The 19,029-nt window shown below is 42.4% G+C and overlaps 1 protein-coding gene across 1 annotated transcript; it reads left to right on the top strand.

Moving 5' to 3' along the window:
* The first annotated feature begins 1,193 nt into the window (after nt 1-1,193).
* Nucleotides 1,194-18,314, top strand: hs3st1l1 (heparan sulfate (glucosamine) 3-O-sulfotransferase 1-like1). The gene is made up of 3 exons (XM_037272389.1): nt 1,194-1,459; nt 16,890-18,029; nt 18,074-18,314. The coding sequence occupies exon 2, from the start codon at nt 17,064-17,066 to the stop codon at nt 17,973-17,975; it is 912 nt and encodes a 303-aa protein (XP_037128284.1). The 5' UTR covers nt 1,194-1,459; nt 16,890-17,063; the 3' UTR covers nt 17,976-18,029; nt 18,074-18,314.
* Nucleotides 18,315-19,029: the final 715 nt, after the last annotated feature.

Consider the following 19,029-nt stretch of genomic DNA (forward strand, 5'->3'; position numbering starts at 1 on the left):
CTGAACAGTGTGTCTATGATGTTAACTAGATTTCACCCCACTGGTGTTGTTTGACTGTACCGTTCCACCAATTAGTAGATGCAAAACTAGATATGAAATGAACGTACCGGCGTTGACTGTAAATATATCATTCTTTCCAAACATACCTAATTGTATTTTAAAACGTAAGGGTATTGAAATACAGCATATGCATTCTTAAGACAGAGTCAACATCAAAAAGGTCATTTAGAGCATTAGGAACTCATCACTGTGCATGCAAACTCTGTGTTTTTTTCCATTCCTGATTGGTTCTTACCACCCAATGGCAGGTCCTGGAGATCTAATTTTAGTTTCCACCCCTCAGCATGCCCTACAAACCCCATCCATTTCTAAGCCATCAGCCATGATCCCTGGCTGGCTCTGTCCGACCAGGCTGCTGAAATATAAATGCACCCTTCACTTTGCCCTCTATTTGGCTTCCCTTATGTCTTTTAGCCATGGAGCTGCGGCATTATGTTCAGGCAGCATATCATCAGCACACAATGACCCTTCATTGGATGCTCCGAGGTTTATCCCAACGTAGACCCCTTCAGACATTGTGCGCTTTCCAAGAGTCTGCATGAGCAATGTGGTTGCTCAATTGTTTGTCATGTTCCAACTGACTGTCTCTCTCTGAAGTAGGACAACCTTGAAATTGTTGTTTTCTTTTGCCAGCATGTTATGTATTATATTGCTGTATAACATGTTTTTCTTTTCTTGGCGTAGCACACAGTTTACTTTGCAACGCGGTACAGTCGATGATAGTGTACGTTATGAACACAGCTGGCGACTAATATTGGCCTTGGCGTAATCCACACCACGCTGGAACCGAATCGGACTTATTGCCAGTGTCAAATTCTTTTATATTGAAATCTTTTTCGCAGGTTTGCAAGATATTTGGGTTGGAAATAAGCATGATGACCATTTTCAAGCCAGTTTTGTAGATCTGAAATAATCATTTTGAATTTGGTTGACTTTGGTGACTGTGAAGCCCCGGGCGGGGTGACACACACCATGGTTGTACAAATATTTAACATTATTTAAAAAATCGGAATATGCAAATGCATGAGCACCTTGACCTGATCACCTAACAGTACTCGCCCCCTCCCACCCTCTCAGCCATCCTCTCTCTCTCTCTCTCTCTCTCTCTCTCTCTCTCTCTGGTTCCACGCGTGTCAGTGCTCGTCAGAAGGAGAAGCGGTAGCAGCCGACTCCTCTTTCCAACTGCGTTTTCTACCAATCAGAGAAGCGACAGGAGAAAAGGACGTTTTAATTTGCGTAGCGTGTACGTGGAGCGATGGTAGGCAAAAGTGCGCTCCATGCTGTGCCATGATCTCCATCTTTCCCTTGCCTCCTCCTCCTCCTCCTCCTCCTCCTCCTCCTCATCATCTGTCGCTCCCGAAAGCAAAAAACGCCGAGACGCGCTGACATCCTCACCGAGGTAACCACTTTTTCCACACCTTTCTGTCTTTGTGAAATATATACTACGCGGGGTGTTTCGTGCGCGCGCACGCACGCACGCACGCACTCGCGCAAAACAACAGCCGTCGGTTTGTACTGTCGCTTATCGATACTCACAGGTGAGTCATTTCTCATTTAGGCGAAGAACAGACTAAAATCTTCAATTACAGAAAAGATCAAGCCTTTGTTTATCGTTATGGCAATAAATCCCAAGGAGTTCGCCTTTTGAGTTACTAATTAAAATGTCACAGCCACTAAATGAGGTGCTTATGATTCACAGTTGCACGCTGCCGTACAAGAACAACTTAACACAAGCAGTCGAAATGTTTTCGCTTGCTTTGTGCAGCTCATTGTAAATGCCTCTCGAGAGATTGTCCAGTAGTTGATGTTTCAGGTGAAGTGACCTTGATCCACTCCTCCTGCAGCGTCCAGTCTCGGTCCAAGTTCTGAAATTGCAACAGCTTCGTGTTAACGTCATGAGAGTGGAATGACCACAGGCTGTGCAATTCACCTTTGATACTCGAAGCATGCCGACGTTAACTTATGGGAGGGAGCTGGTGCCTCAGGAATAGAAGGAATTTGTCAAAGGTGCAAAGCCATTGTCTGACTGGAGCAGATGCTCTGATGGAATACCACTGAAATACGGTGAAGTTTATCAAAAGAACCGACAGGTAGATCCCATATTAGATTTCATGCTTGGTCCGAGCCAATTGATTGCCTCATGTCTTTATGTTATTAACGTTCTGGCAACAACTGGGCTGCATTACCAGAGTTAATATGACTTTCCCTTGGACATCGAGTGACTTCAATCTCAAAATGAATATGTATATTGGAAGAACGGAGAAAGCTCTGGCTGACCTCTGATTTGTTTTGATTTCAAAATATTTTGGAATGAATTGATAGCACAGTTGGACAAGCGGTGAGCTGCCTCACACTTGCTTTGATTCCTCCTAAGTGGAGTTTGCATCTTCTCCCCGTTTCTTCAGTCTCCTACTGTGCGGATTCCATTAAAGTATGCGTGCTAGATTGATTTGAAACAACAAATGGTCCTTTAGTGTGTATGTGCGCTGTGATTGACAGGTAATCAGTGTGGCGTGCTTTTCCTCACGCCCAAAGTTAGTTGAGATCGGCCCCCCCGAGCCCCCTAATGAAGATTAGTGTGTCATTCATCTGACTAAGATAAACATGAAAAAAAACAACTAACTATTAAGTTACAATCAAAGGCAAAAATGAATGAACTTGCATCTGTTTATTAGAAGCTAAACTGGGACGGATAACTTTGGTTGTTTTCACTCTCCAAATGTGCAGATTTTTCCGCCCCTCAACAATACAAAATTTGACTTACGAAGGAAGAAATGATTTGGTCCTCCGTTGCTTGTTGCTGTGTACAGTCACTCTGGTATGATGTCACGCTTGAAATGTTGCTACACCCCCCGCAGTACAAACTGAAGCCGGATCAAGCTTTCCCATCATATGACTGAGCTCATCCTGATGTCACCTGGCAAAAATTTGAACAAGCCCGTTTGTTAAAAATGCCAGCAATCTTGATGGATGTCTGGATTAAGATCTTAGGTGAGAGGATGTTACACTCCATAATGTGAGGGAGGAGAGCTTGTTGTGGCAAGGCTATAAAGAGAAGAGGAGGTGATGAGAAAATCTCTTTCCCTTGAGTTATTTGGTGTTTATTTGATGGAACCCATCCAGTTGGCTCCCCTTCAGCCAAGCCAAAATATAGCCAAACCAAAACAACATGAGTCCCTCCCTCGCAATGTTTTTTTTCTAATCAAGCGCAATTGAAAATTACAAGGAAGTGGAATTAATATTTGATGAAGCTTTGTTTGTTCAATTAAGGAATGAACACGATTAGCTGAGGCACACAGTGATATTTGTTTAAAATGTTAATTAATTCTTGAGCTTTTTTTTAATTCTCTGCATGCGAGTGTCTGAGGCATGTTGGTTTATTCATCAAGGAGGGGAAAAAGATTTCTCATGAAAGAACAACAAAAGGCCTTTTTGCTCAACACTGAATGATTCCGTTTGCAGGCAACTTAACGTTGAGCAATATAGAAATCATGCTGACCTTTCAATTGATCTTGGCTTTGGATGTGTGCTAAGGGATCCATACTGTAAGATTTGAAATGTTTGTATACCTTGATAGCAACTTGATGATTTTTTTCCCCCCCCGATTACCTGGACCCTAATCATTTGAATAATATTAAATCTCTTGAGTAGTGAATGATATCTAATACGTTCTCGCACTGTTTTGCGCTTTTAGCAGGTTGATAGATGCTTGAACCCCCCCCCCCCCCGGATGTTTACAGATCTACTGGCATTATAAACAGTCTGAGTTCTCTACAGAATTGTATAGTATGGTATAATTAACACACAAGCCAGTGACTATTTATAATATAAAGCTGACTCTCTCTCTCTCTATTGGAGCTCTTGCACGATGGTGGTCCCCCCAGTTGTAAAATCCTATCTTGGTCACTGTTTGATCAGTTGCCATCACCACAACTGGGCCAATGAGAGAAACGCCATTAATATGAGCTTGTTGCTGTGAATAATGTGGGTCAAAGAAGACTGGCTGAGCATGAGTGTTAAAATAGAATAGTAAATAAAGAGTAGAAGAACAAAGAGTCGGAACTAGTGGGACTAGGAACTAGTGGGACACTCAGTGGAAGAAGACTTTAGCCTGGGGAAAACCCGGAAACAAAACAAGTTGAAAAGCTTCTTTTAACATCTGTGTAAATTCCAGCTGCTTGGTAGGCATTCTATAAAATTGAGGTGAAAATAAAATAAAAAATGCTGCACTTGAAATACAGACATAAAGTCTACATTTTTTATATGCTCTTAACAATAACTGGCTGAAAATTAAACAATAAATTTCACTCTGCTGTTTTCTTGAAATAACAGCATTTTTATTACAACTCATAAATTTGAAGTCCGTCGCAGCAGGACTTGCCATTGTTTTCCCAAGTCCATTGCTGCGGCGGGTGCATTGTACATACTGTTGACATAATGATGATGGGAAATAGTCATTCATCTGCTCATATTAGTAGAAGACTTTTAGTTTCATTTCTATCACGATAACACATTTGCCTAAAAAGACAGAAAGCTCTTTAAGTGGCCCATAGCACTTTGAGGTTTCTTTGACATGTAAAGTGTATGAGAAATAAAATAGATTATTATTATTACTGCCATAAAGATAGTTTGTATAACATCTGTGTACAAAGTCTACATGTATTGAGGAAGTGCAGGCATGTTGCATATTTGTACACGGTTTGCCTACATTTGCCTGTCACAATGATGGTTTTGCATCAGAGCCTATTTTGCATGACCGCCAGCTGCAATTCATTCTCGTCTCCCGAGTACGGGGTACCGAAAATCTCCCGACTTCTTGTTTAACGCGAGTCATCCGCTGTCTTGAGCTTAATGACTGACTGACTGACTGACCGGAGCTAATTATAGCTCCGTTTGTCTCAAAGCTGCAGGATTTATTTGATTAGGCGTTGAGCCTGCAGCTTGCTGTGTGTATAATTTCAGCACTGGGCAGTAGCAGCAGCAGCAGCAGCGGCAGCAGCAGCAGCAGCAGCAGCAGCAGCCGCAGCAGCAGACTGACTTCTTGAATGAGCTTGTTGACAACCCTGATGATATTTCCCACAATGCAAGGTGAAATGAATGAATCTGCATGGATGGCGGGGTGTGTTCTAAGTTGTCATGTTCTCCATTCTCCATCCCGCCTCCCTCGACTCATCGCTGATCGCATTTAACATCAGCCTTGTGGGGGGAAATTAGAGGATTAGCACCAACTGCAGACTTATTCCCTATGTATCTTCCAGGCTTCCAAATCCAGTGCAAGCCATTGTTATTTTAAGTAGCTTGGCAATTGAGTGTGGAGTCAGGCTCTAATTGTTCCTGGGAGTGGAGAGAAGCTTGCGATTCGAAGCAATGTACCGCTCCTGCTATTTATGCGCCATCAAGATGTGAAAGTGTGCATCTGAAGGAAGCCGACTGCCAGGACCTCTCACTCCGATACTCGCTTCATACATAATAAATAAGTCGCTGTAAGTTACAGTACAGCGGTATAACTAGGCTAATGCCCAGATTTGCATATTTGTGCTGAATTCCATAATTCATGAGAGTGCAGCAGGCGGAAATGTGTGGCGCTAAGACCTTTGTCCATATGCTGTACATCAGTTACAGCCTCGCATCCGCCATGTGCCGCGCATCAAAAGCAGTATTGGCGCTGTCGCACACTCTTGCTTGGGTGCTGCGTCTTCATCAACAAAGGCCTCAGCTCAGACTTTAGGGCACATTCCGACTCCAGCTTTTAACAACTTGATATGTGACGATTCAGAAAACAGAAACACACTCAGAAACTCGACCCAAGTGAAACGTCCTAAAAATAAACAATAGTGCAAATGCGTGCGAGGCCATATTTTTACATTCCGGTACTACATCATGTATCAGGTTAAATAAAGCCTCATCATCGTCTGATGATGGATTAGGGTATTTATTCATTTGCTTTGCTGGCCACCTGTCTGCGGTTTTCCATGTCCGAGAGGTGTCACAGTTGCTAGATAAATGGTGGCTGTCTCTTCCAGGGGGAGATGGCGACCCTGTCTCGAGGAGAGGAGAGATTTGTTTTGATTCCGATGCCCCTCCAAGGCCAAGCTGTAAATACTGCTTGCGACTGTGTGGGCGCTCGTGTGCACTTTCACAAAGCCAAGAAAAGCAGATGATGAGGATGATGATGAGATTCAAGTTGGTGAAATGTGTTCTTCGTTTACCTGCTGACGACAGTAATGAATTCATTTTGCAGACGTATTTGTAAATGAACCTTTGAGCTTAGTTTTTGGAGCTACAAAGTGACATTTTGTTCAGGATGTAATTGCATCTTAAAAAGAGCTCCTCACTCAATCAATAGTTTATTCGGCAGGAGGTTAGAGAAGCATGTATACATATATACTTTAAAAAAATAAAGACATAGAAATCAACTTGTGCCAGGTGCTAAAATTGCTCTGTTTAGGCAGTGGCAGTGTTGGGAGCTCTCCGTTGTCCTGAAGAAGAGTCTTTGTCTTGTTTGAGGTTTGGTGAGATGATGCCCTCCCAATTTTCCACCTCAAAGCTGATTACGGCTCAAAGTAAACCTTGAATTAATTTTTCAAACATTTTCAAACTATTTTTGACTATAGACAGACCTTGTCTTAGAGGAAGAACTAAATTCAAGTGCGTGTTTCTATTCGAAGCTTTCAATCTTGTGATTGTCACTTTTCCATCTGCTAAGCAATGATGACTGGCTAAAACAAATGCATGTTGCAGATATTTTGGGGATACAGAGTGTTTATTTTTAGTTTGTAATACAACTATGCCTCTGGTCATGACAAAATGTTGACAAATTCCACCAAAAAAGTGTAAGACATGAAAAGGTCAAACTGAAATGTTTTTTTGCAATAACATTATGAGGGATAATGGAAGAAGCACAGACGTTGGTATTGCCATTTTAAGCTCCATATTGGCATTCTCACGTTAATCTCCTAATCATGCTTTTGTGCTGTTTCTGTGAATCAACATTGTGTGTGAAGTGGCTGTTTACCACGTTTACCGTTGCTCATAATGAGCTGTGGTAGTTCTTCTCAATTTTTATTTTTGATCCTTGTAGCTATTTGGTTTTTTGCATGCAAGCAGGCAAGCCATGGTAATAATACTGCACTCCACCTCTTCTCGCATTAAGCTCATCAAAGAGGTGAACATGGCAATTATGAAACATTAGTAGCACACTGGAACACACTGTGCAGCTTTCAGGGCCCCGTGGCACAAATGGGGCATTTTCAAGGGCAACATGAATCTGAGCCAGCCAATATAGCTAGTTACAAACACTTCATTTGCTGCTACGTGAATAAATGTGATAGCATAAAGCAATCTGACTATCAAATCAATTAAAGTCATCATTTTTAGCGGTGCCGTTCAGCACATCTGCCTTTGCCGTGCCAGCCTAGTGCAGTTTTGGAATTTTGCAGCAGCTTTAATCGCAGTGCTTTGATAAGCAGCTTGCAAAGTACTTCTCCAATTTACAGTAGAGTAATGTCATTTCACCTTTCAAGTGAGTTTCCAAAGCAGTTTCGGCTCATGTTGAGCGCTTAATAAGCCACGATAAGATTACATGGTCCAAGGTGTGATCTACTTTGGAGGTCTGGAGCAAAGAAAGGATGAGCTATGGCTTTCGATGTCACAAGGTACCACTATTTCGGCACTTCCGGTGGGTTTTTGTCATTTCAAAACACACTAATCAATCGACAAATCAAAGTGATGCTAACTTTGTCTGTCTCACAGATGAAAGGTTCTGAGATCGAAGCTGAGTCGGAACTGCAAACCTTGTTTTATTTCAAAGATGCGAGTGCATCCAATCCTATCGTTCCACTATGGAGAGACGTATGGAGTCATCAGAGCTATTTATTTGATATTTTGAGTTTGAGCTATGCTGGCCTATGATTCAATGCAAGTCACCCTCCAAAAGTTCAGAGTCCTTGCAAAGTCATTGGCTAGTAAATGACACAATTATCTCCTGAGTTGGAGTTAAACAAGGAGAAGCGACTTATTAATGTCTGATTGCTCCTTAATAAAGTCATGTAAACAATGACAAGCACTCACTTCCGCAGGTAATTTATGGCTCTTTTCAAAATGTGGACAGCAATTACTGCCATCCTTTTGCCACTCAAGTATGTTGCATGAAAACAAAAAAAATACCTGAGCTGTCTTCATTATCCAGCCAAGCACTATCCCGTTTCAGTTTTCAGCAATCATTCAAATGCACCTTTGTGTTTTTCAATTTACAAGTAGGATTACAAAGGTTAATCATCCATTTTCAGATCATCTTTGTCTAATGCTAATGGAGCCTGGTGAGTGTTGGGATAGAGATCAAATCAGCCAAAGCCAAAACAAGTCCTGTCTAAATGAATGTTGCTTAATTTGGCGAGAGGATTACTTTATAAACTTCTTCCTTCATTTTCCGTACACGTTTCCATTCACCAATGTAGACAATGTATAATATCTTGCTTATCTTTAGTAAGTCGCTCAAATTGTATGTTTGGCAACAATATACAGCAAAATTATAAGCACCACTAGAGCTCCAAAGTTGATACTTTATATACAGAGTCTTCATTATTCTCCTTTTTTTTTTTTTTAAATTTACAGAGCCTCCTCCCCTATGCGGAGAAAAATGTAATTAAATTGCTCATTTTCTCACACGGTATGCATAAGATCAATGTTCAGATAACAACATTGTTCAATTAAAGCTGAGCTCGTCTCAGCCATCATTGCTTGCATTTGCTGTGTTTTACACTGGGACCAAAAGCTCCATTTCCATGACATTTATGCAATACAATCAAAGTTAAAGAAATCATCTGGCCAAGATGATACATTTTTATTTTTCAATCAATCTCAAAACGGAAGTTAGCTTGTATTTTTAATTTTGGAGAAATCAGTAGATGACAAACGACCTTGAAAGCGCCCACCAGAAATGAGGACTGTGACCACGCCCCTCTCCTGTCCTCTCCTGTCCTCTCCTGTCCTCTCCTGTCCCTCCTCTCCTCTCCTCTCCTCTCCTCTCCTCTCCTCTCCTCTCCTCTCCTCTCCTCTCCTCTCCTCTCCTCTCCTCTCCTCTCCTCTCCTCTCCTCTCCTTCCATGTCTTGGTGACAGGATGGACTGGAGACTTTGTGTCCATTCAACACCATAATATTGTTAATAATGGATCAGCTGTCCCCAAAATGTACAATACGTAGTATGTGGACACCACTGAAAATAGATCACAATGTTTAGCCTTTCCACAGCTGAATGCGGAAATGAGCGTGTTCACGTTACCAAGATACGCAGACACAAATGGCTTTTCTCATTTTATATTCCATTTGAATCTTTAAGCCTTAGCTTGACTTCTTTTCTTCTCAAGGCCATTCCACTGCAGAAAAATCAGGATATCCAAGTTAGGCTGTACTAAGATTCTTTGTGGATAGCGCAAGAGCATGCGCAGAAGACAAAGCGATGCTACATGCAGTTCAACCTACCAAATGAGCTACTCAGCTGTAATTCCACTACTAGTGAAGCAATGATTTTGCCCCAAAATATATGGTAACATTCTCCAAAGCTTTCATGGCAGGCCCACAAGCAATATCCTATTGGTGATCTGCTTTATTTCCCCAGTAGACCCTTGACGCCCGGCTCGCAAACTTCTCTAATTAAGAATTCTTCTTCAGCAAATTCAGCCATGAAACGTGGGGTGATAAAAGGACTTATTGGACCTGCGACCTCCTTTGCCTCTTATCTCCCATAAACACGTTGGTTGGTTGGTTGGTTGGTTGGTTTTACAGGGCCGTGGAGGCAGAGGAGGAGTGACTGATGACATATTCATGAAGAACCAAGCGTGCAACCAAAAAGCTCCCACATCTTTGGCATTGGCTTCATGCATCATTTTGACACCCAAATAATCCATTGTACTGTCTTGTTTCTTTTGGGGGAAAATAATACTACACCCTCATTAGCCTTATGTAGGCTGCTTGCGGGTTGAGCATCAGGTCTGCACAGATGATTCTCTTTCTGTTATGAAAGTCACCCTGCTGAAATGGCACAATGTTTTATTCCCTCTGTCTCCTCAACCTGGTTCTGTCACATAGTGAGGATGGCAGATGTTCAGATATTGTCGTTACTTTCCAGACAGTTACCCCCCCCCCCCCCCACCAGATATTACAATTGTATGGTGGGATTACTTTCAAAGCTGCCAGAGGTACGCTGAGGTAGGCAGATAGTTCATTTTTCCTCCAGTACAGAACTCGGAGGCTTGTTAAAAGTCCTCCCCTGGTGGGAAGAGAAAGCTATGGGGGAGTGCTGCTTTTTCTCAGGCCAAACACTTGTGCCTGAAGATCAGAGACAAGAGCATGTTCCCTGAGTTACCAAATGTTCTGGAGCCCCAACTTTTTCTCAAGTAACACGTATCTTGTGACATTTTAAAATCTGAAGTACACATATGGGCAATAGAACAAATGATGCCTCCCTCACTGCTGTAGCTTTGGGCCAATTAAAAGCTTGGGATGGGAATGGGACCAGTCATCACTTAAGAATAATAATATAAAAAATCAACATATACTACGTAAGCCCACGATAAAAATATATCAGAAAAATATCAGGTCATATTTCACTTGACTTGTAGAAATGTCAACAGTTTTTATCATGAAGATCGTGTGGTTGTTGTCACTATGCAAATGAGGCTGTATTGAAACACGCTGATGTTGTGACATTGGCACCGATGTAACGGGGAGAGTTGTCATTTCTTGGTGGGCACCCAGATAGTGAATTTGAGACTCCCAAGGCATTTGTCACCAGAGCGGAAGGTAAGAAATGGAGCAAGAGATTGTTATCCTAGATAAACACTTTGCTAAGATCTTATTTGCCAGGCCAGTAGGAAATTGCAAGCTACTCTAAGTCAAGCATGGAGATAAGTGATTTTACTCCCCTGTAAGGTGTTTTCCTTCTATATTCAGGCAGGCATCATTTATGCTGCTGTTGATTTAGAGTACAATTTATCAGGATTACCTCCAAAGCATATTGTTATCATGCAGAGCTACTTTTCCACCTTAGCCGGCCTGATTTTTGTTGAATAGCACGCAGCAACTGAAATGACTTATGCAGATGAGGTATAACTTCATTCTTGCGAAGGTCAAGGCCATATTTAAAAGAAAATGTGACAGCAAAGCAGATATCTAAATATTCCAAATTTAGGAATCTCTTCTAAACGGTGTGTGTGTGTGTGTGTGTGTGTGTTATCCGTCGTTGCAGCTCTGTGCACCATCACCATCACGACCTGGCATGCTTTGTTTGTGAATGCACTGCATCTTCCATGAAGTATATTTCCCCAAAACATGCAAGCCATTCCCTGCTGCTGCCCCTGCTGCAGAATGACTTCTAACTGACTGTGTGTGTGTGTTTTTTTTTTACGCCGACGCATGCAAAAACAGGAAATGAGCTCCAAGTTGAACATAGCATTACGTGGCTCCTTGCAGAGCAGTGTTGGATCACATCAGTGCTTGGCAGCCCACAGCACATATTTGTGATGGCAGGAAAACACTGGCTGATGGCTGATATCTGCCTTCCAATGGGAATTTTCGGCTGCCAAAGCCAGCCAGGCTTTCCAAGTTGATGTTGTTGAAATTTACACAGCAGTTGTAGTTTGGGCAACACAAACAAGATATAGTTAAGTTCAAACGTATTTGTACAATGGCAGAGTTTTAGGGGGTTTGTCTACAAAAGAAAGAAAGAAGGAAGGAAGGAAGGAAGGAAGGAAGGAAGGAAGGAAGGAAGGAAGGAAGGAAGGAAGGAAGGAAGGAAGGAAGGAAGGAAGGATGGGATTAAAATGTGGATTTAAGAGGTGTTTGCAAAAAGAAAAAGAAAAAGGTTTGCCAATTTTCAGTTTGGGAACAGTTGTAACTAAAATCTCAATTGTCATGGCTTTCCCACCTGCAGATACTCACAAGCATTGTCTCAATTCTGTGAGTTCTTACTGCCCGTGCAGTCAATGAGTAAATGATAATTAGTCCCTAACAATGAGTAATTGACAGTTAATTAAATTGATCATTCATGTGCGCTTTCTTTCAAGTGAACATAAGAATAACTCCCAATACACATTGCTACTTTTGACAGTCAGCGTTTGATTCTCACTTTTGCGGCTCACTATTAATGAGGCCGAAAATAGTCATTTTGCTGTGAACACACACACACACACACACACACACACACACACATATAGGTTGAGTCTATTTCATGATTGATAAAGCTATTTGATTCTCTGCTTCTTTTACAATAGATTAAAAGGCGATTAGTTTACTCGAGACCTAGAAAGGCGTTGCAAGAATATCTTTAATCTGGCCGAGAGAAATTAGTTGTGCATTATTTACGTGAAGAGGCGACTGATTCCGATCTCATTGTAGGGGAAAGCTTTACCGGATGCAGCAAGCTCACCGATGATTATCAGGCAACTCAGTGATTGAATACCTTCTTGTAATGTCCTAGGTAATGACCAAAACACAACTCTGGGCGAGTCTTAGGCCCGGCAATTGCTTGCCCCAGGTAGCTTGATAAGCAATGTATGTTTGAAACTAGCTTTTGTTCATCATGTGAATTGACTGATATGTTAAGGAGGCAGAAGGCATCAGCTTCAGCACCCGTGGTCTGCACTCGTGCAGCGGGTCGACGCACTGATAATTGGAAGTGACAGCGTTCCGAGTGAAACCACTTTGCGGGAAGAAAGTGCTGAAAAGGCTGTTGTACTGTGAAGGTTTAATTCAGTGTTTAGCAGATCACAGATAAAATGCTATAATTAGCTTGCGGGGCCACGGGAGTCTCTATAAGCAAATGACACATTACTCGCTCTTTAAATTCATAACAAAGACCTCCTCTCACATGAGGATGCAGATCCCATTTTGTGAGGACACCAAATTTGGATTTTTTGGACTTGTTCCTCTTACGAAAGTGTGATGCTCCTCCAGCAGGTGGCTCTGGAGGAGCGTACATGGATTGAATAAGTCTCATGTAGAAAGAATGTCTTGAAAACATGCTGAGTTATTTGATGTTCTCTCCTAGATCTGTCCTTTTGTTTTCTGCAATTTGCTTCATCGCACAAAATGTCTCTAATAATAGTCATTAGTTCAGATGGGTTGAACACACCCATTGATCCTTCACTGCGTGGCAGGGCTTTTAGCAAAGCCGCAATCGTGGAGGGAGGGAGGGAGGTCAAGGTGTTGCTTTGAAACATTCAAATGGATGTGTGCGTTTGGGCTGTCACGGATGACCACATTTAAATTCAGATCTGTTTGTTTGAGAATAGATGATGTTACGTCGACGCATTCCGCTAAGTTACTGGTGGACAAAGGATTCTAGAGGGGGAGCTAAAATGCTGGGCAAGATACTAGAAAGTTAAGGTCCCCATTGTCTTGTGCGGAAAAAGCTCATATTCGGCCAGCCAGTGAATCAGCATGTCAGTGATAAAGCATCTTAACCTTGTCCCTATTTAAAATGTAAATTCAGGCGTAAACTGTCACAATAATGAATTATTGTAACGTTCATGTGTGTAAATAGAGAGAGCAAAAATGATCTCTTTGGAATCAACCCTCTTTGTTGTTGTAATTATTTTGTACTAGCGCTCTTAATGAGCGGCCATTAATGCTGTACAATACCTGCTGTTTGCCACATTTGATGGCAGAATATGAAAGAGTTTGTTCCAAAGATGTATAGAGCCTGCTGTTTGGGTTAATTAGAGGAAATCCACCCCCTGCGGCGCAGTAAACCTGCGGAGCTGTCTTCAAATGTCTTTTGCCATATAATGAATAGACTGTCCTTTTAGTCAGCCCTTTTGCTCTGATGGCAGACAACTTTTTAAAGCCTTCATAAAAATGAGCCAATACTGCTCTGCTGAGCTACAATCATCAGCTCAAGTGGCAGAGGACAATTAGTTGGATTTGTGATTTCGAATTTTCAATAATGTTCCGGATATCACAGAAAAAGTGAACAAATAAAATAAAATTCAGGGATCTCCAATGGGGGTCACGTTGATCGATATGGCTCAAATTGTTTGAGAAGTGCATTTCACACTTTAGCACATTGCACCTTGTTTTGCGTACTGCACCATAACCTGAAAGTAGAAGTCACTGCATTCCGTATGCAAGTTATGCAAACTACACTCTCATAAATAATAAACATCAAAAGTGAGCATAGTTATCTCCGTAATGGTCCAATTTTATTTTATTTTTCATGAATGTAACTCTTTTATCGGATCTCATTAGATGGCGCAGCTACGTGAAATTGTGTGATTTGCATGTATATAGTGGAGATTGTGTATTGAGTCCTTGGGGGTGAATGGAAAACACATTTGATCATCAAGCAATTTCTCCGACATTATGCCTTGTGCCGTGTAAATTGAGCACAGTGACCACAGAGGCTTTGCAATCTCTTCTTATGTGACAATTTTGTCATTTGTCAACAGCCATATAAAAAAAAATAGCATTATGAAAGATTTTTCAAAAGATAATTAAATAAAGTTATATAGAATATAAAAGCTAGCAGAAGACAATAACACACATAAAACTCATCTGTTAAAGTTACTGTGCAGACTCAAAGGTGATTTAATCAAAGGCAGTGGTAAACAAAGAAATTACAAGCTGCAAATTGCAGCAGTTCTGCAGTTCTCTGGTGGTTTATTCTCAATATGTTGGGCATAAAAACTGAAAACTGCTTTGCAACAATGAGTCCCGGGGGATTTTGCGGTCTCGAATGTTCATTTCTGTAGACTACAGCTATATTTCCACACTTTGGCTTTATATGCCATTTATGTACTAACACTGACATTGATAGTGTGAACCCCTTTAAGCAATTTGAACACAAAAAGTCAATAGACAACATCAAACAACCCACAGGCATCTACTATTCATTCTTTGTCATCGACAACTAACATTGCTGTATATTCTCACCTGTGTCGAAATAAACTCGGTTCAGTGATCTGCCAGACAGTATAGCTGTCAACGGCTAGCTGGAAGGGATATGCATCAAGTGCTGATTAAAGCAATAAGAGACATTGTAGTGTGAAACAATAACACCTTCCAGGTGGTGGTGTTCTGTGAGCCGACTGCGATTGGATGAGACAGGGAGCTTGTAAAGCTGCTGAGCTGTTAGCATTGGATTTGGCAGCGCTTGGCCATGGAATGGCTGACAGGCAGAAGCGCCTGTCACAGCATATAAAGGCCTCCCTCCCACTGCTTCTGTAGGCACGGTGCGCTGGCTCTCTCCAGTCCACCTGTTGGGGCCAGACCTACACTGAGGCCACGTGCAAATCAAATGCACAGCTCACGCCTTTGTGTGCTTGAAAAATTCCAAGAATCCAATGGCCGCTGTTGGCATTGTAGGAAAATATCTTGTGTATTGTGTTCTTTGTGATTATAAATAGAATTGAATTTGAAAACACTATCGATGTAGAAATGTTGCGCAGATTTCCAGATTGTTTTGTCATGATCAAATAATCACTGATGGTGTAGTGGTTCGTTTACAGGAGTTGGGACAGTTGGCACAGTTGCAAAAAGAAGTTAGGTTCATTGAAAAGTCTGTACAAAAGTACGGAGATGTGAGCGTCAATGGTTATTATAGAATGAGCTGTCCGCACGCACGCACACAAAGAAAGTTGAACGGTTGAAAGATTAAACCACCTTTTTGAATGCATTCAAGTTTTAAACTGCATTTAAAATTGACACGATATTTAATGCTCTCCCGAGGCTTTCTCGGAAGCCATTTTCGTGCTCTTGACATATGTGACAGAAAGGGGCTGTTATCATTTTAACAATTTACACATCTCTATTTTGCGGCAATAAAACCGTTTGGACTGACAATTCTTTTTTTATCCTAACTGCTGCATGAACGACAAAAGTAGAACACTCTCTCCTCAAGAGTACGTATATTGGAGGTAGAACTAACTATCAGATGTGCAGATGTTTCTAAAAATCAGTTCCCATGCAAGCAGTATCTTTGTTTGTGAAGATGACCTTACCAGGTTTTTTGTTTTGACTAGCACTGTCAGGCCCGGCTTGTTTTTCTCAAGATGCTTTTAAGGAACGGATTTGAAATGATATACATATTCCGTTTTTTTTTCTTTCTTTCTCCCTGGGTAAAGAAAGATGTTTTACTAAAGCAAGAAAACATGATATATTATCAGATGTATGTTCTTATCAAGGTAGGTTCACAAAATAAAAATAACAATCATTAAAAAAAAGCTTTTCCATTTTTTTACTTGGCCATGGCCACGTATAATTAATCTGATTTAATGTCAGAAAACAAAAGCTGATTGCGCTGGCTTCTATTGAGCTTTCTTGCCATTTCGAGGAAATCAAAGTCTCCTAGAAGTGGGAACTCATCTGATTTCCTGCGCTAAATGTGTCTTTGTGTGTCTCAGCATCATTGATATGAAGGCAATCCGGCAGCATGTGTATTGATTGGAGTATTGATTCAGGCCTGGTAAAGAAAGACAAAGCACTCAGCAGGCCTTCAGCCATTCTTGCATACTCCGGTTATGTCGCCTAACGAGCTGCATTGTTGGACATTTCTCAGCCAGAGAAATTACATAATCAATAAAAAATGGCTTGATACAGTGAATAAGATTGGATGAAAGATGACGAAGGAGTCTCAGAGAAAGGTGAATAGATAGCATCCTACCTATACACTTCCAGGAGACACGGATTGTATTTAGGGCTGGATTGCAGGATTTTCAGGCCAATGAAGAAATTGCCACTTCCACATAAGACAGACATTCATCCCGCAGCAGCCGGCATTTCATGTCAAACCTAAAAGCTCTTCTTTTTTTCTCTTTCCTTTTTTTACTCTACAGATGTGCTGTGGATCGCCTACAATTTCTTCTCCCGCTGTTCAAAATCCATGGCTGATAAAACCTGCACTTTCCACTGCTCTTGTTAGCACCGAGCCCAGAGAGACAGATCTGCTTTACAGCTAAATCACAACTTTGTGTTCTCCACCATTATTTTCCACTCTCCTGCCAATCACCATGGCTTGCCTCCTGGCATCCGCCTTCCTTTTGGTTCTCCAAACGTTTGCTGCCCCACCTCAGGCGGCTTTTAGTTTGAACAGAAGAGACCTTACCGACAACGACCAAGACGTGGCCTCGTCTCCTCCGCCGGGGACTAGCAAAAGAGCCCCGCAGAGCATTATAATCGGGGTACGCAAAGGAGGTACGAGAGCCCTGCTGGAAATGCTCGACATCCATCCCGAGGTGGCCGCCGCCGCGACCGAGGTGCATTTCTTCGACTGGGACGAGAACTACGCCAAAGGCGTAGAGTGGTACCGTGAGCTGATGCCCTACTCGTACCCGCACCAGATAACCATGGAGAAGACCCCGGGATACTTCACGTCCACTCTTGCGCCCCAACGCATCTGCACGATGAACTCATCCATGAAGCTGCTCCTGATCCTCCGCGACCCGGCCGAGCGGGTGGTCTCGGACTACACCCAGGTGTACTTCAACCGTCTGGAGAACCACAAACCGGTGCAGGCCATCGAGAACCTTCTGGTACGAAACGGGGCCCTGAATACCCGCTACAAGGCCATTCAGAGGAGCCTGTACGATATTCACATGCGCAATTGGCTGCATCATTTCCCTCTGGAACAGATTCATATCGTGGATGGGGATTTGCTTATTCACGACCCCTTGCCAGAGCTTCAAAAAGTGGAGCGCTTCCTCAACTTGCCTCCCAGGATAGTCGCCTCCAACTTCTACTTCAATCAGACGAAGGGATTTTACTGTATTCGAAGCGACGGTCGAGAGCGATGTCTGCACGAGTCCAAGGGCCGCCCGCACCCTGTGGTCAACAGTACTGTTCTCCAACAACTTCGTTCTTACCTGCAGGAGCACAACAGAACCTTCTTTCGGCTGGTGAAGCGCACCTTCAATTGGCAATAATAAAGCACCGTGGCATAAGTAGTACTCAAAGGAGGCAGGCAAGCAGGCAGGCAGGCAGCCAGGCAGGCAGCCAGGCAGGCAGCCAGGCAGGCAGCCAGGCAGAAGGTCCAAATGAGGCCTCAAGCACTTTACAGAACTGACATTGAAAGCCTCTCCTCCATTTCTAGATTTGTCTTCTCTAGTTTCTGCTGACTGGTTATTAATTGCTTTTACACAATAAGGCAAAATGGAAAAACATCTGCCAGCACACACCCACACTAAGTGATCAAATGAACTATCCCACTTCTCTGTCTTGTTTGATATCTTGATAATAAATTGTTCTTTGAAATGTTTCCGGCATGCCGGTGTGATTTGTTTTTTTGCCTTCTGTTGCAGCAGAGGTGTTGTGGAAAGGAGATGTTAATGCATGGAAATGGGTCCCTTGGATCACAGCTGTTGAAGTACAGCTGGAGAAGTACTCGAATGGCTTTGGACACTGAAGGAGCGTCCTTAGATTTGGATTCATTTACGTAGCTGTGTAAATCACCTGGGGGGCGGCTTGCCCGTATATGCCCCCCACCACGCAATTGTTTGTGTGTTCCATTTGATTTGATGGCAGGAGACAAAGCAAACCTCGCTCAGGGAATTCTCCCTTTTGCTCAGCAGGGGGCACTTGCATACCAGATGAAAATGTAGTCCAAGCACTGTACACTTTCCTTTTTGTACAAAAGTGATGGCAGTGACCCTGACTGATATGGGGTCATCTTCCCTGGCATGTATAACGCAAAAACACAATTCCTCCCATAACCTTTCATTCCCTTGCGAGTAGCCTATTGGAGTTGAACAGCTCATCAAGTATTCACAAAAGTAGCATTCCCTTTTGTGGCGTCTCATACTAGGCAACTTTGGAGACGAACTATTCTTCACACGCTTCGGGACACAGACACTGAACTTTAAGATAAGTCATTTGGAGAGCCCAATGCTGACAAGTGGCTACAATTGATCGAGTCTCTTGTCACTGCATGTCTCTGATAAATGCCTATCTGAAGTGTAATTAAAGTTTGGAGGGGTGAGC

The sequence above is a fragment of the Syngnathus acus genome, chromosome 15 (genome assembly GCF_901709675.1).
Source record: "Syngnathus acus chromosome 15, fSynAcu1.2, whole genome shotgun sequence".
In the NCBI taxonomy this organism is placed as follows: Eukaryota; Metazoa; Chordata; class Actinopteri; order Syngnathiformes; family Syngnathidae; genus Syngnathus; species Syngnathus acus.